Source organism: Adiantum capillus-veneris, chromosome 21 (assembly GCF_014529385.1).
Source record: "Adiantum capillus-veneris isolate H3 chromosome 21, ASM1452938v2, whole genome shotgun sequence".
Taxonomy (NCBI): domain Eukaryota; kingdom Viridiplantae; phylum Streptophyta; class Polypodiopsida; order Polypodiales; family Pteridaceae; genus Adiantum; species Adiantum capillus-veneris.
In genome coordinates this window covers 6,454,225-6,478,249 of record NC_140951.1, presented here as the reverse complement: position 1 = coordinate 6,478,249, position 24,025 = coordinate 6,454,225, and the positions used below count along the sequence as shown (strand labels likewise).

The following is a 24,025-nucleotide window of genomic DNA, read 5'->3' as shown; positions in this document are numbered from 1 at the left end:
TGTACCTGCAGAGGCACATTATCCACTATGCCCACTGGGTAGACTGTCCGCTGGTCGGCCAATGTAACTGTGAAGGGAGCAGGGCGAGTAGGCTGTAGACCTAGAGCTAACATAGTGAACTCGGGCATCAGGTTGATGCCAGATCCACCATCCACTGTCACTCCTGAGAATTGCCGACCAAAAACGGACACTGTCAGGCGAGGGCTTCTATAATCAATGAGTGGAGCAGCAGGATTGGATATCATATAGGACTTTGACTGTCGCACTGGGAGGTGCCCGCCACTAGGACCTGCTCCAGGGTAAAGTGATTGAATAACTGCAAGGGTGTCACTTCTGAAACTCGCATCTAGTCGAAGCATGTCATACAATGACACTTGCTGAAAGGTATTCTTCAATATAGTCTCTGCTGTAGGTTTTTCTCTTGGGATCAGTGTCTTCTCAGTTTCCTTGATCTTTTGTAAGTCAGCAACTGCTTCTAAGAAAGCCCCATCAATATCGGAGAGCATAGTAAAAGATCCTTTCTTAGCACTAGGGGATGGCATGTCAGCTGCTGGAGGAGGTGTAGGCATTGGGGAGGAAAGGGCTGTACCTGCTGGAAGATTGAGGCCGAGGGCTGCCCTCTGAGCTCGTGTGAGGACACCAGCTGGCTCCTCTACCACAAGCAACTTGTCTTGAGAGGCAATCATATGGGCAGAAAGTGGTGGCTTGGGGTTGGTACTAACTGCTATCAAATTTATCTTGGGAAAGGTGAATTCGGGTCGGCTCTGACTTGGGCTCTCAGAGGTAGAGACGCGTTGTTTTGGACAATCCTTAGTGTAGTGATCCTGAGCCTCAGGGCAAAGTTGGCACGGAGAAGAGCCTTTTGGCAGAGGGCATTTGCTCTGATAATGCCCATATTCTCCGCATCTGTAGCAAAGTATGGGCCGACTGGAAGGACGAAACGGGGAACGAGGTGGTTGCTGCATAGAGTTGGAGGCTGAAGTGTAGAAGCTCTGAGGGGTTGAGGTGGCATTAGCATTATAAAAACTTTGAGTCGGGAGAGTACTTGACATACCTTGGATAGGGGGGGTATTGAGCAAAGGTGGCATGTAGTTGGGATGGCTGTAGTGGGAAACCATGTTGGATGCTGGTGCTAACCCTTGTTGGAGAGTAGGATCAAGACTTTGTTGTATTTTGTGCAATCCCTTTATATAGTAGCAATCCTTATCTTCATGACCCGATTTTTCGCAGAAGTGGCAATAAGAGTGAAGGGGACAGTCCTGTGGAGGGTGTCCTGGAGAGCGGCATGAACTACACCATACCATAGCCTTAGTCTCCTGCTCAGCCCTGAGCTCTTCTAACTCTCTTTTAAGTTGATCATAAGCCTCTTGATGTGGAGGCTTCTCCTGTCTGAGAGAGAAGGATCTCTCTTCGTGAAGGGCCCGCTGTAACTTTAGGGCTTCCAGTTCCCTTCTTAAAGATGTCAAGGGGTCTGATGGACTGTCCACGAGAGTATCTAACTGAGGAGAGTCAGTGAACTGCCTTCTTGCTCCCTCTATTCTAGTAGCAGTAGCAACAAAGTCCTCCAGACTGACTTCAGGACGGAGACTTTCTCTGAGCTTTTGTTGAGAAGTCTTAGGTAGAGCCTTCTCTACCCACTTCTTCACCATGAATTCCCCTGGTTGCTAAGGCAGCTTGGCGACCAGGGACTTGTTCTGGTCATGAGCTCTGCAAATGTCTCCTTGGGCTGTAGCAACAGGTTGGCCAACTCATCTAGAATCTTCTCTTGATAATCCCCTGGTCGGAAAGCTTCACATAACTGCTGTCTTAACATGGTCCAAGTAGTAAAGTGGTTTTCAGCAAACTGACTATACCATTTATCTGCAAGACCATCCAAGGTGGACGGGAAGAGCACCAGGTATGCGTCTTCTCTGTTGAGGCCACGACCTCTGCAAAGAGAGACAAACCTCCGAGCATGGTCGTCTGCATCTTCTGCGGAGAGACCTTTAAGGGAGGGAACTTGATGTTCACCTTTGCCAGAACACTTGTGAGCTCCTCCATGGCCTCTTGCTCCTGAGTCTGTTGCTCACCAACTTGCTGTAACAAAATGGGGGAGAGCCTTACTGGAGAAGGTGACCTAGAGGATGTAGAACCGGTCGAAGGAATGGAGGTAGCCGTATGAGTAGGTATGGGTGATGGGGTTGATATGCTTCTACTGGGCACCAAGGGTTGACGCCGTCTGTGGTAGTACTTCAGAGGACTCAGTAGTGCACTTTGACGCTCCAAAGACCTCCTTGTATGTGTCATGCAGTAACCGCCAACCCCACCAAGCTTTGGGCAAGAAGACCTTCACTTGGGCAAGACAACCTTCACTTGGCTGAACATTGGTCTAGACTCTACTAGACTAGGGCGAGTGACTAGACCACCTGGCCTGGACCAGGACGAGGAGGGACTAGACCAGGGACGAGAAGGACTAGACCAAGACGAGGACTGGGTGGACCAGGGCAAGAGAGGACCAGACCAACTAGGCGAGAGACTAGACCAGCTAGATTAAGTTGTCAAGGGTGAAACTCGACCAGACCAACAAGCTGCACAGGCGAAGCGAAGAAACCAGCTACTCAACAGAGTGAGACTTTAGTTGAGGTCCCACCGTGATCGCCAAAATAAGAGCACCTGTAGCGCAGATAATGTGTCGTGATCTCTACAGTGTGGGTGCCCCTCAATGCAATGTGCATGACAATCTCACTCAAACAGATGGAAACTCTCTCAAACAGAATGAAACACAGAAACAATGGATAACAACGTCGACACAACAGTGGACCAGAACATGTGGACTCGACTAGCGCAAAGAACCATGTACAGACTCTGGCGTGGCACCACACTCAGCTCCAGCCCAGGACTCACAGGTACAAATGGGGTGTCGAGGCTCAGATGTGCCGGGATGGTGAAGCAGTGCTCTGTGTAAGACTCGCTGCTCCCACGAGAACGATGCTGGACCAAAGGTGAAGAAGATCCTACGATAACCGACAGCTACTACTCATATGTACCACCGTAAAGAGCCACCAACGGCTCCTAAATGTCAGCCATGTGGTGACCTGGCCACGAGGTCCGCTAGACCACCATCGGTCGTCGGTAGGTACCCTACCACGTGTCACTCCCAGACCAGAGGTCCATCGAGAGGGTCCGTCCAATGTGAACCAGTCCCAGTGTAACCCACTGTCCAATTGTATGTCCGGTGAAGTGACTGTAGCCCTGCTACACTTTAGCTAAGGAGATGTGAAATCCGACTTACTTTTTGTCAACCAATGGCATCAAATGAGGATGATACCTATCTCACTTTTTTTTAAACAAACCACCAATAAGATGCTAGCATAACCGGTTAGCAAAGTAGCAAGACTGCTAGGTATACTCTTTTCCGAGCTTCTGTTGAAGCCAAAAACTGCCATATACTTACCTTCACCAACCGTTTGAATAGAGAACCATTTCATAAACCATAAGCAAACCCAAAATGTTGGTTTATATCCAACTTTATTTTCAAATATAGATCATGATCCTTTCCTCAGAATGTGAGCAAGCACCGTGATAAAGAGTACTTAGTGCCTCAGTTTTGCTATAAAATCTAGGAGTCACCCCATTTTTTTTAAAAAAAGAAACAGTTATGCCGAGACTGTGAGAAGCCACAGCAATGCAAATTTAAACAGCACCTTGGTTATTAGAACCCCATTTTTCTGAGAAAGAAACCAGTCATGCCGAAATTAGGTACACCATGCAGACGGTAATGCCCTGCAATGGTTTAAAAGGAAACACATCTATAATATCATATCGCAGCTTTTAAGCCCTACTGCACATAGTTCCTTTCCAAAAGCACAGCAGAAAAAAGCCTATCTACCAATGTATGCCAAATCATTCCAGCCAATTTCTCTTTTACTGGCCTAAGAGGTGCCAACTATACATAATATGAAGAGCCGATAGGCCCCGACAGTTTACCAAAGTAATCAACTACCCTTTTCAAAAAAACAGTTACACAGAGATTCGGTAGAGCCTGTATATGGTAAGAACCCATTCATAAGATCATATGCAGTAATGAGCTCAACTACCCATAGTATCTTTCCATACAAAGAAGCAGAACACCCACTGACCACCAATATATGCCACAGCATTACATCCATTCCTTACCATTGACCAGCCCAAGATGTGCCAGCCAATCCTAGTATGCAGAGCCAGACAGCCCCCGATAGTAACCCATAAGAGGCGACCTAACCAGTACAAGGTCATGAGCAACTCATACATGATGTAAATACCATACTTTGTCAGTTTATAACAGGCGGGGGTTATCATGCCCTAGGTTACCATATCAAGCTCCTTGATATAATATCAACAAAAAAATCCGTTTGTAAAACATTTTACAAGAACAACATAGCCGTAGGTTTAATTGCACAGTATGCGTGCTTGAAACAAGCATAAGGTAGTACCACCTTTCCTAAGATAATGCCTTTTAGTGTTTACTCATGTCAGACAAGCAAAACATAGTGCAGTAAACCAACTAACTCAGCAAGGGTAAGAAAAAACCTGAGTCACCTGCGTGGTGAGATCCATTCTCCTTGGCAGTAACGCAGATAGTAGGCGATCACAAAATAACTCAACACAAACACAATGGCTAAGTAAGGGGCAGAGATGCCCCCTCACCTGTTTTTATAGCAGGAGGAGGCCGGTTTGTCCATATGTTGTGCCAAGGTAACGAGAGAGTTAGGCCGCACTCCACCATGAGTGTGTGATAGCATAGAGCTACATGCCTATGGCCATCAATGGCGATCGATAGTCGGGGGGGAAGAAAGCCACCTCCACTACGCCATAAAAGCAAACGACATTGAACACGCTTGACTCTCCAGAAGTACAGAATATCATAATACATTCAAGGGCTAGGCCCCCCGGTAGTAGTAAATTTAGTGGTTCAACTTTTTTAATGCCATTTCTTAAGTGGACCTAGTCTGGTCCAGGCAAAAGAGCAACAAAGGGGGGGGGGAGGGGGGGAGGGGGGGGGGGGGGGTTTCTTTTGGGAAGTTTCTTTTTTAAAAAAAGTACAACCTATGAACAGTATACCAGTGTGTGTGTGTGTGTGTGTGTGTGTGTGTGTGTGTGTGTGTGTGTGTGTGTGTGTGTGTGTACTTTGAGGAGGCTCGACAGGCATGGAATGGTCAGGCGCCTGCTCTTGAGGTGCGCATTCCTGTGCAGGATCTTATGGACCCAGTTGCGCAGTACGCTATGAATGCAGTTATTCTATTTTTTCCCGGGGAAAATGTCTACTGCGCAAGATGTCGGCCAATGGATCAATTTTCTCCTTAAGCGGCAAGCTGTCCATGGTATCTACTTTGGGGCGCGTGGATTTTATGAAGTTTTTCTCGCAGATATAGAAGCTCGAAATCTTTTGCTTGAGATGTCTCCCCTCTTTGTTAATACGCAGATGACACATGTTCTCCCGTGGGCACTCACTAAAGACTACCAGAGTCTTATTCGTCACAAATGCCCGGTGTGGGTGGAAATTGTTGATTTCCCTCGCACGTGGAGACATTTCCTGCCGTTGTTGGCTGCGCATCTTGGGAAGGTTATCTGTCCTCCAAAATTGGATGCGAATACCAACAGGTTTTGTATTCTCTGGGACACGGATAAGATTACCCCTAATGGTATTATGGTTGACTCAGGTGATCCATGGATAGGCAAGCGCCCTTTTAAACTTAAATGGGGAAAATTTGCGAATTCTTGTTTTCGATGCGGCAAATTTGGTCATATGCAATCCGAATGTCCAGAGCCGGTCTTGCAACCCCCTCCCTCTGCTGTTCCTTTGTCCACCTCTCTCGCTACTGGAAAACCCACAAGTGAAGCCAAGCGAAGTGGAGTTTCTACTGCTAAAGTGGCTTCGACTGTGGACAAAGGGAAAGGCAAGGTACAACAAGTTACTGATCTTGGGACTGGGACTGCTGTTAAAGGCAAAAATGTTGGACCTGCGGATGTCAATACATCGGTGGTGCCGAAAAAAGCACTGAAGATTCGCACGCCACTTTCTGCTCGTAATTATGTTCCTTCTGTTAATGCTAACAAGAATGCATCGTTTAAGCAACTTCCATGCAATGACAATCGCACGCTGATTGATGAATGGGATAAAGCGATGCACTCTTACAAAGATGTACTCCTTGGTGAGGCTTCCACATCGCATGTGAACACTATGGACATGTTTCCTGCCTTGACTCAGAGTATGGGTCCTCGCACGGATGCAGTGGATGGAGACGTGTCTATGGGCACCTCTACTGGATTTTGAAATTTGTTGCTTTATGTACATATGTTTCCAATGCAAAGTCATATTAAATGCATCTCATAAAATGTGTGTGGGTTATGCAACCTGGACAAATGGCGGATGACCTGGCACTATGTACATACATGTAGGGCAGACATAGTTGTTTTGCAAGAGCACAATCGGCACGAGTTTGCTGGTCAATGTTCCTATTTTGCCGGATATTGGATTGCGTATGCCGGCTTGCAAGATTTCTCTGGTATATTGATGATGATTCGATATGAGCTTCACCCTGTTTTGTTATACCATGATCCGCATGGTCGGTGGATGGTTGTACAGTGTTTGTTGAATGGTCGAGTTCATGAATTTGGCGGTACCTATGCATATACGGCCTCTAGGCAAAGAGCTGCTTTGTGGAGAGAAATCTCGTCTCACCCATGGACATCGAATGCATTTTTGTGTGGAGATTTCAATAATACTCCTGAGTTGCTTGACAGCACCACAGGAAACTCGCATATGTTGCTTGCGGAGAAGCATAACTGGGATCTTCTTGTTGCCTCTGCCCAAATGATTGATATATGGCCTTCTTTGCATCCTGATGCCTCTGGTTTTACCTTTCAGCATGCTAATCATTCCTCTTACAGAGCACGATTAGATCGTTGGTATTTGCTTAATGGGCAACAGTATGATGAATTTGTATGTGACATGAGGATAGATTATGCTCTGCAGTTATCGGATCATTATCCTCTTTTGCTGTCACTGTCTTTTGGTCAGTCTCTTTGTGATCGGCCTCTTCACAGGAAACGTTTGTTGCATGTTAATAATGCCTATCTTACTCATGAAGCTTTTCGTCACATGGTTGCTGATATTATTCCCCCGCTGTTGGCTCAAATGCATATTGATTTGGATGCTGCTTGGTATCGTTTTGTCATGAGAGTACAAACTGTGATTTCTGACTATGGTAGGCAGCATATGCAGCGTATTCGGGAGAATGTCGGTGATGTGAAACAGGTTAGTCGACGATTACATCAGCTGGCTGATTTTTGCCCATTGTCTGACTGTGAGATGACGGAGTTATGTGAAGCTCAAGTGTGTATTCAGCAAAATGATAAGAGGAAGCTTGCTAAGTGGCAGACGCGTGCCCGACAACAGGCCTTTATGGATAAAGGTTGTGCTTCGAAGAAATTTTTTAAGCAATTGCATCATTCGAGAGTCTCGTAGTAGATTAAACAGGTTATGCTTCCCTCGGGTGCTTGGACTTCTTCGAAGCAGGAATTGGCTGAGGTTATGGTTTCACATTACCGTACGGTGTTTGCTGCCCCATCTCACCCTTCTTCGGCATCTTGTCAAGCGCGTGAATTGTTACTTTCTTATGTTCGTCCGATCCTGTCTTCGCAAGAGACACAATGCCTTGAGGATCCTTTCTCTGTCGCTGAATTGCATGGTGCCTTGATTGCATTGGGCCGGTGGAGATCTCCTGGTTGGGACAGACTTAATGTGGAATTTTTTCTCTCGTTTTGGGATGCCCTTAAACAACCCCTGGTCTTCATGATAAATGTGGTATGGGAAAAACGGGATCTGCCAATTTCATGGAAAGAGGGCTTACTTAAGTTGTTGCCCAAGCAAGCGCTTTGCGAGCAATTCTCTCATTGGCGGCCCATAACTTTGATGCCGGTGATATACAAGATTTTGGCTAAAATGTTGGTCCACCGCATCAAGGACTATTTGTTTACAGGACTTCATCAAGCTCAGTATGGTTTCATTCCTCGTCGTCAAATCATGGACAATTTGGCCAATCTTATGATTGGCATGGAATATGCGAAGAATATGCAACAAGATGTGCTCATCATGTAAGTTGATATTGAAAAGACCTTTGACACTGTGCATTGGGACTTCATTGCTACCACAATGAGATGTCTAGGATTTGGTCCTAAGTTAGCAAATGTGGTTTATTTCTTGTATGATTGTAGTACGTCTTCGGGCATCCTGGACGGGGAATTGACAGAATCATGGCCGCTTGGTTGTTCGGTTAGGCAAGGTTTCCCTATTAGTGCTTTGCTGTATACAATTGCTTCTCATCCTTTGTTGATGTATCTTGATCACTTGACCTCTGCGTATCGTCTTCATGGTTTGCAGCTACCATCAAGTCATACTTTTATTGGGCAGGCTTATACAGATGACTCGCTATTTATGCCCCGCAATCAGCAAAACGATGTTCAAGAGATTATGAACGCTTTGGAAATGTTTGCGCTTGCGGCTGGTCTTAAAGTCAATTTCCGTAAATCAAAGCTTCTGCCGCTTCGTTCTTGTGAATGGCATGCTCTGTTGTGGCCAGGAGAGATTGTTCCTCCAAATGTAATCACTAGGCATTTGGGTTATCCAATTGGATGGAATGTTACTCACACACAAAAAGTGGATTGGGTTATGAATCGCCTGAATGTTAAACTGCATTACTGGAAGCTTTCTACCTGGCCGCTACATGTTCGCCTACGAATTGTTCATAGTATCCTTGTGGCATATGTTCAGTTCTTTTTGCCATTGTTGCATTGGCCCCGTCATTGTCTTGACTCTCTCATGTTGGCCATTTTGTCTCATTTGTGGCGAACGCGTGCTCGCAAAAAAGGTTTGCGCTTGATATCGATGGCAAAACTATGTACACCAAAGCGCTTTGGTGGTTTGAATATTTTGGACCTGCGTAGGCATGTCATTGCTAGGAAGGCTATGCTTTTGCCTACACTTGTGCAACAATCTCAGCCTTGGACTCTTATGTTTGCACACTTGACTCAGCATGTGGTTACATCTTCATTTGGTCACTGGCAATCATCCATGTGGGAGGCAGTATTTGGTAAGATGGATGGTCGTATTCCTGGATGCCCACTTTCTTCCACCTTGCTTTCTGCATGGAAACAGGTTACGATTCATCTTTCATGGAATGCTCGGAGGGAAGGAAACTCGCTTCGTGCGGAGTCTTCATTGGAGTCGGGCTTTTTCTCTTACTTTGGTTGACCGCTCGCCTCGCCAGGCGTATTTCCTCTCTTGCCGTGGCATTCGAGTGGTTGAGGATGTGGTGGATGCAGATGGTTTCACTTTCGAGTTTCCATTTGCCGCTCGCCGCTTTGGATTGGGCATGCACTATCACCAGATTTGGAGAGAATTACAACAAATGTTGACAGGTTTCTTGCCGGTTTCACCTTTGGCTGATGGTGATCGCATGTCTGACTGCAAGCTTGGGGAAATGCCATTTCGAGATATTTCTGCTGGCCGGGCATATGCTCTTCTGCTGCCTCGTCCATGGATTGCTGATCATTGCAACGCTATTTGGCACATGCATAAATCAGATATTTGGTGGCGCAGGATTATATCTGCACTATGGGAAAGTCGTCTGCCGTTGAAAGAGCATTTGTTTCTTTGGCGGTGTTTACTTGGTGTGCTCCCAGTGGGTACCTTTCTTAGGATGCGCCGTATCCGCTCTTCATCATGTGTCCGTTGCTTATCTGCCGAGGAGGATGTTTGTCACCTCTTGTGGGATTGCTGTGTCACTCGAGAATTTCTTCGTCGGGTTTCTGCATGTATGCGGCTACGTTTTCCCACGACGGTCTTCCATAAGCGGTTTTGGATTTTCGGTATCTTCTCGCCGGCGTTGCAGTGCTTTGCAGCCTTCTTCATGTGGGTCAGGCTTTGGGCATACTGGAGCCTGTGGCGGCAGCGTAATGGCTATATGTTCCATCGCATTCATACAGATCCACTACCTTTCTTCAAGATTTCCCTTCCACAGTCTTTGCGGTTTGCCTTGGAAGTTGGTGATATCACAGCAGAGATACATCAGCTTTCTTATGAATGCTTTTAGATATTTTATACCGCCGAACACTGTTGTGTTCCTTTCCTTGTACATCTTTTTGGTGGGTTTTCCTCTCTTTGAGGTTTCCCACAGATAGTTAAATCAAATTGATTTACAAAAAAAAATATGTGTGTGTGTGTGTGTGTTGGTCAAGCACTACATTTCGCCTATGACGCTGGAGACATCAATCTTTAAGCCTACAGGATTTACTTTGACTGTTTCTAACCTTCGGAGCCTCATAGTACTCCGTGTTTTGTATCCCTTTCTTTTCGTGGGTTTTCTTCGCTTTGAGGTTTCCCACTTGTAAATTAATCAAAGCAGATTTACAAAAAAAAGTGTGTGTGTGTTGGTTTGGGGGGGGGGGGGGGCAGTGAAATTGCTACCTGCAAAACAACTATGGATGCAGTGTCACTATATGGCCTTGCTGCTGGTCTACATATCAACTTTGCAAAGTCACTTCGTTCGCTCTTTTTATATGGCTGGCAATCACATTTGACTTATTCATAAAATGCATTTACTTTGTCCACAATTGATGATGTGGTCACTCCGGATAGTATGGTTCTTTCTTTTTTGAAAAAGGTATTTGAGGATGCGTCACTATGCAGAGCTATTATTCAGCTTCTTACACCTTTATAGCCAGTTCCTCCACTTGGATTGCGGAGTGCCTGTATGTTTGATGTTTTGATCGTCTGGGCTACTCCTTTGGTTTTCATGCACTTACTGCTTCCAATGCATATCGCTTGCTCATTCGCCCGTCCTAGATTTTGAGGCATGGCAATCAGTTATGGCACTTGCACAAACCCTCCGTTGCTCAAAAGTATCTTACAAAGCATGTGGACGTGTAAATTGCCTCTCGAACAGAGGATTGTCTTATGGTGTTTTCTCACAGAGGCGCTCCTTGACGGGTCCCTTCTAGCACACTGGCACATGCTGCTTCTTTATGCAAAGTTTGCTCTCAGCTAAACTCCCTGTCAGCCTGGCAGCAAGTCTTAGTTTCTTCTCTCCGTCCTCATCATTCTCAGCCCCACTTCACTAATCAGGTTACTTCCTCTCAGTTTTTGCATCCTCCACCCCACACGCGACACTAGTTCAGGTGGTCTCCTCCACTTTGTACAGTCTCCTGCAAGTTGTCGTCTTCTACATAGTCTCTGTTTTGTTGCAGTTTCCTTTCAATTTCCATCTCATTGGGAAGTGATTGAATTACAGGCAAGCAACCCATGAAGGCTATCTCTTCTATGACCGTGCTCAGTTGGTGCCAGTGGTGCTGTCCGACAACTCTTGGATCAGTAGACCTAGAGTTTGATGGGCACACCTGTCAGGTGCGAAATACCTATCACCCTGCACATCAGCGTAGGATCCTGAAATCAATGCAAAATCTACTTTTCATAGAGGTCATGAGATGAACAATATTGCACTGTGTTTGTCTTTCACAGTGGCATCACCCTACCCTATCTTCAAATTCAGTCGTCTTATAGCCTCTCCATTCTCCTGGTATTGAACTCAATCTAGAGCTGAGTCTATTCCAGACCAGTGACATTGCGTTTGTGTCATGTATTGAGAGTAGACATTTCATCACATCAGTTACATGGTCTTGTTTCATTCAGTCTTTGGGGTGTAATCAATGGTAGGGTGTAGCCTATGGTGTTCGGTCTCAGTCTTGGGGTGTAAGCAATCGTCGGGTGTATAGTCTATGATGTTCGTTCTCAATCTTCAGTGTGTTGCACTCTTTGCTGTTGCTTTATGTATATATTATGAGTAGTGACTTCACTGCATCCTGCTAGAGTGACCCACTGTACTTGAGAGTATAGAACACATAGTTGTAACTTGTGCTACAATAAGTGAGATATCTGTCTACAAACTTCCGAGCTCTTCTTTGCCGGTTTCTACTTGTGAATTGGGTTCTACAGAAGTTTTGACTCAATTGATTCTTTGTACGTGACAGTTTTTTATAGCTCGACTCAAAATGAGTCTTTGTAGAAATTTTTTGTACGTTTCCCTTATATGCATCCTGTTTTTTGCAACTTTACCTAGCACTCTCAGCATTTATATAATCAACGATCATACCGTTTTTCATAGATTAGAATAGCTGCAGAAGATTTGCATTGCAGTGAATGTGCAACATTAGGTGGCAGATAAACAAATGAGTCCACCTGAAAGCCATAAACATGCCACATTTCTTTTTAACACCAAATCAACTAATTTAAATGGACTCTCTACCTCTACCTAACCGAACACTTACAGAAAGCTTTTGAGATCCCTCCGAGCTTGTAAACAACATCACATCACCTTTTAGCACAAAAATGAACCTGGATTGAAAGCTTATAGCAATGAATATTAAAAAATAAACAAAATAGAGATAGAATTTCCTTTTCAATATGTCTTAATCTGATTGCATAAACATTTGAAGGCACTACAGATGAGTCTACTGTAATTCTAATGCCTACCTTTCTACATCGATTGCAGGTAAGCCAGATAAGGAATCAGCTGCCGCGAAAGAAATAGGTAGCTACTGTCAATAAACAAATCAAAAGAAAAACCACAATAACTCAACCATGACGCACGAGCTAATCAAATCTTTTGACGTGCCTTCCATCTTTGCAAGGTACATGGAAAAATGGGATCCCATAGCTGGAGAAATCAAGTAGGCTGCAGTTGTCTTCTGCCTAGATCAAGAAAACAGTGATAATGAGATACAATATACTTCACTGATCGAATCTCTTTACATTGCTATAATGATAATTATTTGTGGGAAAGAAGGAAGCAAATCAACCAGCCCGGTAAAGAAGAAAAAACTTGACTTTCTGGTGTGATAAGAGCATGATCTCTTGTGTACATGCTCCTGGTAAAGCCTGGCAAATCTACACCAACCAATCATAGAGCAAACCTTAGAATTTTCTTGTGCATGAACACAAAGCTGAACATTTGAGAGATACTTTAAGTTCAGTGGTTACAGCAAACGAGCCTCATACTGTAAGATAGGACACAATCATGCAATGACTATTTACAGCATATTGCCATTGCAATAATACCAAGCAACCAACTTGTAATGTATCTCGTTTATCCACAGTATAAGAAGTGCTACACGGTTGTCATGAGCACTATATCTTTAACTCCAACATGGATACCTTGATTTCTGTGTCTAAAGAGTATCTACAGTAAAACGAGTCTGCATCATCTTACACATCCTAGAAACTTCTCAAGCAAGTGTGACCAAATCTTAAACAACTTTTTAACACTAAGAGAAAAAAGGGAAAATTATATCCCTGCATTTTGTGGAAATTCCCACAACACCCCTAAAATTTTCCAAAATCCCAAATTACCCTTGCCTCCTTTTGGATGAATTGCTCCAACTTACACATATTTTGTTCGTTTGATAATAGAGATGTGTCTTTAAGAGCCTTAAACAAAACTTTTCAATAATGAGCTCATATAGTGGCATTTGTGTCTATGAATACTGAATTTTATCATCCCATAAGCCCACAATATCATCAAATATCCTAGGTCAAATTTAAGGGCATTTTGATTTTTTTCCCAAAATTTGCCAACTATGAGGGGTATTCTAGGGATTTTTGAGATTGGAGGGGGTATTTTAGCAATTTTCAAAAACTTCAGTGGCCTTTTGGTAATTCTCCCAAGAATAAAAGAAAATCCCTTCCCTAATGGAAACGTTTTGAGAATTGATTATGCCTTCTTAAAGTGAACTCCAGAATTGTTTATTTGAAAATGTTGGCAACCAGCTTCCACCAACAGAAATTTAAAAAAAAAGCCAACCTTGTAGATGTGATGGTGACAATGTAGGTTCTATAACCTTGGAGTACTGTCCATGACAGTCTCCAAGCTCATCCTCCATCAGAATTCCGCATTGTTTATCAAAGGTGTTTGCTCCATGTATCACTCTGGCTGCAGGAAGAACAACACAACAATCATATCTATTTTGATAAAATTGACTGTAACTTAGATCTAGACACATCATGAAATGATATGGAAAGCACATAGTATCCCGGTCAAGGTTGATGTGTACGATGTGTACTGTACGGATCCGTACATACTGTACCTTGTCCCGTTTTTTTTTTTTTTTTTAATTACGCAAAAATATGTACCATTGGAAAAAAAACTAACTATAATCTGAAACAATTTCAAAAGACATTTAGATACAGTACTTTAAGAACATCAAACAATTCAAGTAGATCCCAAGGGCCAAAAGCTTGACTATTGTGCAACACATCAGACACCTATCACGTCGTCAAATGAGAGCTACCAATATCACAACAACACTAAAAGCTTAAAATGGAAGTACCACATTCAGTCACCTCTAAAAGGCTCATCATAGTGCCTACCCAAAAAAACATCCAACTTAGTAGAGCCTTTTGGTATGGTATGATTCAGAATGTACAAAGGAAAGAAGCTTGAGCACTTTGCATCGAAAGATTCTCTGTGTGACATTCAACTATAGAGGGAAAAGCTTTGAAAACTCGAGGTTGGACACCCAAGTATCCCAAAATACTCACGAAGCCAAATTGCCCATGCACAAATATACATTTTCTTTAAAAACCAAAAAAGGTCACATACAGATCGATGTGTACGTGCAAATCTTGTTCTATATGCTGTTTGGTACAATATGGATCAACCCTTTTGGCAAGGGGCATTTGCTTTGGTAATGCCCATATTCCCCGCCTCTGTAGCACAAAATGGGCCGATTGGACGGGGCGAGTCGGGGACGAGGTGGTCTTTGCTCCTGTTGCATGGAGGTGCCTGTTGCATGGAGGTGGAGGCTGAGGTGTAGAAGCTCTGAGGGGTGAGAAAGCATCAGCATGATAAAAGCTCTGAGATGGAAAAGTGCTCTCCATACCTTTCATAGGGGGTGTAGTCACCAAAGGTGGCATGTAGTTTGGATGGCCATAGGGGGAAACCATGTTGGATGCAGGTGCCAACCCTTGTTGAAGAGTAGGAGCAAGACTTTGATGTAGTGGCCGCAATCCCTTTAGGTAATAGCAATCCTTGTCTTCATGTCCAGATTTTTCACAAAGGTGGCAATAAGCCCAAAAGGGGCATTTGTGTGGAGGACGCCCTAGACAGCAACATGAGCTACACCAGACCGTAGCCTTAGACTCCTGCATAGTAGTGAGCTCTTCTAGCTCCCGCTTGATCTGGTCCATAGCCTCTTGATGTGGAGACTTCTCTTGTCGAAGAGAGAAGGATCTCTCCTCTTGAGGAGCTAGCAGAAGTGAATGTTGAACTTTGCTCAAGATGAGTGCTCCGAACTGTGCTGAAGGATTCCTTTTACTTATGGAAGGGAGAGTCTTCCGTTCCTTTAGTGAGAGAGTGCAAATGATCACAAACAAAGTGGATATACACTGTGAATGAAGTAGCTTGTCCACATGCACATAGGGTTAGATGTGCACGTGGCATCCCCTCTTTTTTAAAGTGAGGTACTGATACCGAATTGTATGGCGTCGAGGGAGATCGCCAACAGCATTTGGAATCCTGGGAAGGACTCTTCGCCGGCCCACTCTCATGCGTGGGTCATGCGATACTTGAACTTCATAAAGGTCTACAACGCTTGTTTCTTTGGGCCGCGCCGAAAGCGACACAAAGTCATTTGTGGCTGCGTCAAAGCTCCAACTTCAGCTATAGTCGTGGATCTACCTTCTTCAAGAATCTCCGAGGAGGAAAATTCCTAAAACCACTTCCAACACAAAAACATGAACATACCCATTCCATGTAAAGTGACTGGAAAAATTATAGTCTTTCGAAACTTGTCTTTTTATAATTTATCAACTGTGGCAAATCACAATGGAAATGTCGATGCTTGATGCTCAATCCTTCTTGTGCTCTTTCTGAGATTGTGTCATGCCAAGGAAGAGACATGGAATGTGAATACCTTGAATGCCAACATTTCATCTTTTCATGAATAATCCGCATACATTCGTGCTCATTCATGAGTGAATCGTGTTCATCGTACAATATAGCATGCCTATGAAAAGGGAACACATAAGGACGGTGACGAAAATACAGGAAACCATCACGAATGAAACACTCAAACAATGCGTACTGACTAATCATGTGCACACACAATACTTCTTGTGGGGGTTCTTTGGACCTTGACTCGAGAGCCAAGATTGGTTCTTCGTGATTGATTGAATCTGCAATGAGGTTAGCTTCACTAGAACAAGCATCAACTAAACCATCATCCTTGTGAACAATCACATTTTTATCCTGCGAATCGTCATCATTGTAAATAATCACATCTTTATCATGCAAAACATGTATGTTGTGCGTTGGAGAAGAAAAGACTGAGAGAGTCTCCTTCTCCTGATTCTTTTGATCTTCGCCTACACATTATAAATGAGAGATGAAGAATGAACAACTTCCTCCCCATGAATGACAATGGGAGAGTCACTTTTGGTATTGAAAGTGAAAGTATTGGCTACCCAATCAATTCGAGGGTTATGCTCACGAAACCATCGAATGCCTAAAAGCATATCACATCTTAAAAGAGGAGATACTACAAATTTTCTACGGAAGCACGCTTGTTGAACAGTGAACAACACATCAAAGCACTCTTGCGTGATGAGAGAGTCCATACGAGAAGCGAAGCCAGACACCTCAAAAGGAGATGTCTTGCTAACCTCCAAGCGGGCTCTTTCGAGTCACTAATCACATCATGCATACTGCCTGGATCAAACAATAAGACAAAACGCTGACCCTTCACATGACCATAACACTTAATGAGAGACTCATCAATGGGAGGATCATGAGAAACTTGGGTCACACTCGTATTCTCATTTATGGCATTAACAGAGGATGTGGGTGATAACATTGACCTTCCTTAGAATAAATGCTTTGTTCTTCTGACGATGTATCCTCCTAAATTTCCTTGTGCTGCTTTTTCATAAGGAGTGAGCTTAGGTTTAGCAATTGTGTTAGTTTTACCCTTAGATTCATTGTGAGTGTTCTTTTCTGAGAGACTAGAGAAAGATTGGTTAGAAGCGTTACCATTCTTACCGTTCTGAGGATTCTGAGGAGTCTGAGAGGTACTTTGAGAAGTCTTGTTCTCCTTCCGCTTTCCCTTATTGTGCTTCATCTCCTGCGTGAGGGCAATCGCTACCGCCTTGTTGAGATCTACTGGGTCAAGGACTTCGACATCAAAACTGATATAGTCGTCCAACCCGAAAATGAAAGCGTCCTTGCGCTCATCATCCGATTTGCATAATTGGGTGCTGAGCTGCAAAACACGATTAGAGAAAGACATAACTGGCAAACCATTTTGCTTGAGACTGCGCCAATCGCCTTTCAACCGTGCTAGGTACTGTGGTGGCATAAACCGCGCCTTGAGCTTGTCTTGAAAGTCGGCCCAATTGAAGAAAAGGGACGCGCCTTCGTCGGCTTCCTCTAGGTGCACGGCCAACTGTGTCTCTTGCCATGCGTGGTACCAATTAATGGCATCACCGGCAAGGTACATGGTTGCCGTCAAAACCTTGCTATCCCCTGTCTTCTTAGTTATCGCAAAATAAGCATTAAATTGATGCAACCAAGAATGAATAACACTAGCATCCATCTTATCGTCATACTTAGTGAACGTGATCTTCTCTGTAACGGGGTTGCTGGAGTTCGAGTCTCTGCTACTTGATGAACTACATAATCTTTGATCGGCTCGGGCTTCGAGGTAAGTACCTGTAGGACCAACTCTTGCATGCATTGGTCTCTCTGCGCCTCACACTCTAACTCCAAGGCCGCTCGTCTTTCTTCGGCCGCCAAGCGCTCGTGCTCACGCTCACGCTCAAAGGCTAACCTTCGTCCACCGCGCTCGCACTCCAAGGTAGCGCGTTGCGCCTCTTGTTGTAGCATCATGTCCATCATCGACTTGACCAAAGCCTCCATCGGATTTGGTGCAAACCGTGGTGTAGATGGGGAAGGGGGAGGGTCGGAAAAACCTCCTGGTGGGAAAAATTCTTCTTCACCACCTTCATGCAAAGTATCCATTCCGCTTCGGGTGATGACCATACACTAAGATCTTGGGTTCTTAAGTTCACAAGGAACTTGGGTTCTTGAGGTTCTTGGGTTCTTGGGTTCTTGAGTCCTTGAGTTCTTGAGGTTCTTGAAGTCTTTCTTTAGCTTGCAATCTGTGTTGGAGAAGGATCTTCTCTTAACCGACCTCTATTCTTTCGTGCGGGCGCACCCCTTGGCTGCCTTGCGTTCACACCAAGGTTGTAAGGTGCAGCGGAAGTGAATGTTGAACTTTGCTCAAGATGAGTGCTCCGAACTGTGCTCAAGGTTCCTTTTACTTACGAAAGGGAGAGCCTTCCGTTCCTTTAGTGAGAGAGTGCAATGGACACAAACAAAGTGGATGAACACTGTAAATGAAGCTGCTGAGACTGAGAGATAGAAAGAGAAGAATACGACACCAGAATAGTTGTCAACCCTCCTCCGAAGGCCCCACTCTCTATGGCGAGAGCGGTCTACTATTGATTGCACAAATCTCTAAAATGCTTTGGACTTGCCGACGATGTTCACGACAATGAGGACGACGACGAGACTGGCTAAAATCTAAAAATGCTAATGGCTAAAATCTGCAGATCTTTATCTCCTGAGTTCTGACTCTATGTCGGTGACGACGGCGATGACGACGATGCGCTCAAAATGCAGATGCTGAAATCTGCGTTTTCCAGGCTGAAACTGCAAACTACGCGGGATCTGACCGTGCGGCGAGGATCTGTTGCGGGAAGGTGAGATCTGCGAGGTTTGGGACTTGTTCTGCGGAGTCTTGATGCTGAAAACTGAAAACGCCGATCTATATGTTGAAACTGTCGTGATGAATCTGCAAAACGCCGAGGCTGATCTACAAACCAAAAACGCTAGAGCTGAATTCTGTCTGCTGTGGGAAATCTGCTAGCACTATGGATCTGCTGTCTTGCTGCTGTGGAATCTGCTAACGCTAGGGCCGCTCTGTTGTGTCTTGTTGTTGCCAAGGCTGATCTTCCATGCATCAGAAACCACACTCACACTTTTTTTTTATATAATAAATTTAGGAGACCCGAAAACGAGAAAACAACAAAACCCCTGCTCCTCTATACAAACTTTCTGAAAAAGCACTGCTGCACACACTTCCTCGAAAAGCCTTCCTACAGCACACGATTCTAAAAAATTCCCCCTCGCTGCTGCACACACTTAATGCAAAACGACCTGCTACACACACACTGACACACACCCCTCTCTCACAAATTGAAACATGGGTCGCGTGCAGGCGAGAGCACTCTAGAGCCACCGCTGCACTGCATAGAGCCTGCGCAGGGTAGATTTTGCACAGGCAGGTTCATGCGACAGACAAGCGGCAGAAGGTTAACCACACACCCGTACACCACCAGACACCCAACACACATAGCACTACTGCTCACCCGCACACACACCACACGCTCACACCCGCAACACACACACAAATCCTCTCTCATTGACAGGGCAACTGAGCTCGGGAGATCAAGACGACCACGACCGAGACACAGGAGCACACTCCATCAACGGAGACTCCAGCAGAGGATCAGAGGCATTCTAGCATGACACCCAGAGTGTCATTGAGGGCCTATTCTACATTTCACACTTCACACTTCATTTTTCACATTTTATATTTAGTACTTTTTGTACTTGTACTTCAGACATTGTATTAGATTCACCACTTTGTATCTGATGGTCTCATAGGTCATTTTGGCCTTTTGAAGACGTAAATATATTATTTCATTTCTCTCTCTCTCTCTCTCTCTCTCTCTCTCTCTCTCTCTCTCTCTCTCTCTCTCTCTCTCTCACACACACACACACGCGTACAAAACTGCTAGAGGCTACTGGCTACCCAACACTGTTGACGAGGGCGACAGCAGGAGCAGCGAGGAGACCTCCAGAGACTAGCTGCTCATGCTAGCAGCTGCGAACGTGCGGGGGCCAACTCACACGCAGAGAGGGGGTTCGTGCGGGGGAGAAAGTTTGCTTCCTCCGTTCCAGCGCGCGCGCGCACACACACACACACACAAAGCGTAAAAACTGATACGTGGTAGCCTGTACGGAATCCCAGATTTCGCGTTGGCATGCTAACCTGGCAGTTGTACGGACGTTCGCAATTCGCACTGACATGCTGACGGGACAGCTGTATGGATTTCCGCAAACCGCGCTGGCAGCTTTTGGCACTAGTACTTTTGGGACCAATTGCTTTTGAGTTTAACTGCTTTTCATGTAACTGCTTTTCAAGGCCGAGGGCTTTTAATTTGTGTAGAAGGCTCATTCTCTGGCATGCTTCAATGTGAAGGTGCAAGGAGTGGAGTATCTGCATTGTACTTAGTTGAAGCAATATAAAGAAATACCCAAAGGGGCGCCAACGTTTTGGGGCCAGTACTCTCTGGGGTCAAATTCCGCCACTCCTTGTCGCATGTGCTCTCTCTTTCAGTTCAGTTGTTATTGAAGTGCTAAAAGTCTGTTCAGTATGTTCTTTTCTATTGGCATGTGGTGCCCTCCCCATGACAATCTCTATCTAGCACTATAGATACTAGTACAAAGGCGCTGCCTTGGCGGTGGCACCCTCTCTCTCTCTCTCTCTCTCTCTCTCTCTCTCTCTCTCTCTCTCTCTCTCTCTCTCTCTCTCTCTCTCTCTCTTTCTCTCTCTCTCTCACAAAGGGATGGCGTGGCATGCCCAAATTGGAAGAGTAATGGCCGATTAGAAAAGAAACTGAACTCTATAACTTAAAGAACTTGTGAAGCACCGGTCTAAAACCCTAAGGAAACCAAAAAAGCTTGATCTCTAGAGGAATCCCGTAAATCGCGTTGAGTGCTGATGTGACAAGGCAATATAGACTGCTAACATGGCATGATTGTACAAACATATGTTTTGTGCTTACAGTGCCATGCGGTAGGCTGTACGGATTTCCGTAATTTGCACTAGCAGATTTTGTTGTTTTTACGCGTGGGATTTTAAGAGCAAATGCTTTTGGTTTAAGTAGTTGGTGGAAAGTCTATTGGGGGAGCGGGAAGGGGTGGTGAATGTCAAAGGTGACAACAGACGACAAGAACTGGCTCGTGATCCAGTGGACGCCTCGACTCCAATCTAGAACACCTACAATGCCACATACATGAACAAGGCACCTATGGAGAAGAGAGATCACCGAGGTGGATAAAGCCTGGGCATGAGAGAGAGAGAGAGAGAGAGAGAGAGAGAGATCAGAAAGGCTCTCCATGCTGATAACAAGTTGCTCAAACAAGTGACCAAGGGTGATTAAGAACATGCCACTGGAATGCAGGGATTAAAGTTTTGTCATTTGATATACCCACATCTTCTAGGAAGCATCTAGCTATAGAGACCAAAGGCTGCTCACAAGTTCCCATGTCTTTAAATGGTGGCCAATGAAGAGCTATAATCTGAGCCTCTACATTCAAGGTTGCTCCACCGCCCATTCTTGTAGACGTACATATCTCATTCCATCAAATCTAAGCAAACCTTAGTCGTTTAGCATCTTTCTTCCATAACATAAACCGTGTAGACTATGTAAGTTCTTGCAAAAGAGCTTTGACCAGGGCAGCACTGGCAAATGGAAAGAAATCATAGGCAACTTGATGGATTGAGAAACCTTTAGACGTTGATAAAATGGCCCAGGCTGTGATTTCCAAAGCACAAATTTGTCCATAATGCGACTTGATCTAAACGTTGCTGGGATGAAACTTGCACACCCACGGGGTATCCCAAGTGTCTAGCGATCTCACCTCGTGCAACCACTTCTCCTTGCCATCAAATCATTTTTGAGTGCAACTGATAAGGGTTGATTTTTTGGTGTTAATACGCAGCCAAAGCCAAAGCAAACATTTCCCAAATCTCCATAGCTAGGCAAATATCATTCCTATTAGTCCTCAGCAACATAAAGGTGTTATCAGCTAAGGCTTTACCAACCAATTGCTATGGAGAAAGAAAAGTCGAACCCACAATGTCACCATTGACAGCCAAGTGAGATAACATTGTCAGAATTGGATGCGTGGTAAGGGCAAATAGTAAAGGGTTTAATAGACACCCGTGCCAAAATGAGTAGCAGATGGAGAACGGAGCCCTCCACTAAGCATCAATCTGGATATTGAACCCTTCCATTAAGCATCACTCTGGGTATGGAACCTCGGCCAATCGTATAAATAAGCTGCAAAACTAGAGGCCTAAAACCCATTTGCTCCATTAATTGGGCCATGAAGGACCAATGGAAGTGATCGAAAGCCTTTTCTAAGTCCAATTGATCATAACCAGCCCTTGTTTGGTATGATAAGTGTATTCCACTACCATTTGGCCATGCAATATATTATGCAAAGGTGTTTATGTAATCTTTTCTCTCTCTCTCTCTCTCTCTCTCTCTCTCAACGGGGAAGAGGAAAAACCTGCGAGGAGGACTAGCGTGCAGAGAAGCAGCAGCGAGCTCACAGGTATGATTGGCATGACGTGCGCTTCCGACAGAAAGCGTTAAGCTAATAGGTTCAACAACGTTTATTAGCTTTTCATAGCCATAAAAGACTTGGACCTTGGTTGGTAGGACCAACTACTAACTATTCTTTTGCTTGTTAGGCCTTACTATAGAAGACATGATTTAGTAGACTTAAAATAGAGAACATTATAATGATGAAAAATTTAACTGACATGAAATTGAAGATTATAACTTGTGTGTATGAGAAGTGGTATAAGACGCATTCACATGTTACGACGTCAGTGTTTTGGGTGATGACAATGGGCTTGTCTAATGTTCTTGAGTGCACTGAGAACATAGAGCAAGAGAAGAGTGATAGGGCAAAATGGATGAGGGAGAGAGAGGTGTAGTTAGCGCAATCAACCAATTTTGGTAGAGTTACAAAGCTTCATTTGCAACTACAAGATAAAGGAGTTGTGGCGAAAGCAAAAGGTTGCCACAATCCTTGTGCAAACGTACCATATGCATGCTGCCTTTGATGGTTTGGGATAGTTGGCTTAATGGATAATATGTGTTGTCTATTTGAATTTTACTAACAGTGAGTGCATGATGGTTTGTAGATTCGAATTTTGGGAGTTGACGAGGAGACGCTGGCAAATAATGATTCTCTGTCATTTTATCATAGCCGAGTATTTTAGAAATAAGTCACTATGGCTCCTTTTTGTAAATAGAACATTGAGAATCCACCCTAAGAGGGTCATACAATAACTAGTGTGCACCGCTCATAACTAAAGTGGAACTAAAGTATAAAAGAGGGGCCTCCAATTTTGGCACCAATAATCAATCAAAGTATCAAATACCAACTCCAAAAGAAAGGTGTCGTGGGATTTGGGGGTATGATTTTAGGCTTTTCTTGTGTAGATGCTCTCAATTTTCCATCTCTCCTCTCTTAAGCTATTCTGTGTTTGTTAGGTACTCCTTAATTAAGTCTACATTTTCTCTTCCATGTTTGTACACCCTCTTACAGCTTGTCTCTGTCAATTCTATGCTTTTAGTGTGTGTGTGTGTGTGTGTGTGTGTGTGTGTCATAGTCTAGGTGTGTGTGCGTGCTTGGAAATTGGGGAAAGAGGTTGACAGGTTGATGGTGATGTTTGTGAGCAAGTGTTGAATTGTTTTAAGCAACCGGTCCCCCTGCCCCCCTTCCTACCAATAGTGGTATTAGAGCCTCTTCAAGGAAATCGGCAAACAAATTTTCAAATGCAAAGTGGAATTTTTCAATTGGCAATATGAAATCTATAAATTGAAGCTAATCGGCGATCAATTGACGAATCAATAAATTAATTTGATTATCGACATCGAGATGCGGTATGCTCAATGAAAATTTTAATTGATGGCTAATTCCTGTCGAATTTTAAATGATGGTTAATTCCTGTTCTTACACTCTCTTGTTACATGTGGTTAACTACAATTGGGATAGCTGACTTAATGGTTAATTATGTGTTGTCTATT

General features: G+C 44.3%; 1 protein-coding gene across 6 annotated transcripts in view; it reads right to left on the bottom strand.

Annotated features, from left to right (window-relative positions):
- The window catches only part of UGLYAH (ureidoglycine aminohydrolase), a 152,993-nt gene extending 130,361 nt beyond the window's left edge, over positions 1–22,632 (bottom strand). For all 6 annotated transcript variants that reach the window (XR_015185628.1, XM_086493117.1, XM_086493115.1 and 3 more), the window contains exons 1-7: positions 22,494–22,632; positions 13,875–14,003; positions 12,874–12,961; positions 12,690–12,766; positions 12,548–12,587; positions 12,343–12,409; positions 12,168–12,253 (exon numbers count right to left, since the gene is read on the bottom strand). Coding sequence is in view for 5 of the 6 variants with exons in the window: in XM_086493117.1 (XP_086349243.1) it covers positions 12,168–12,253; positions 12,343–12,409; positions 12,548–12,587; positions 12,690–12,766; positions 12,874–12,961; positions 13,875–14,003; positions 22,494–22,551 (545 nt within the window). In the remaining variant the exon portion in view is untranslated. The remainder of the gene's footprint in view (positions 1–12,167; positions 12,254–12,342; positions 12,410–12,547; positions 12,588–12,689; positions 12,767–12,873; positions 12,962–13,874; positions 14,004–22,493) is intronic.
- Between the last annotated feature and the right edge of the window lie 1,393 nt (positions 22,633–24,025).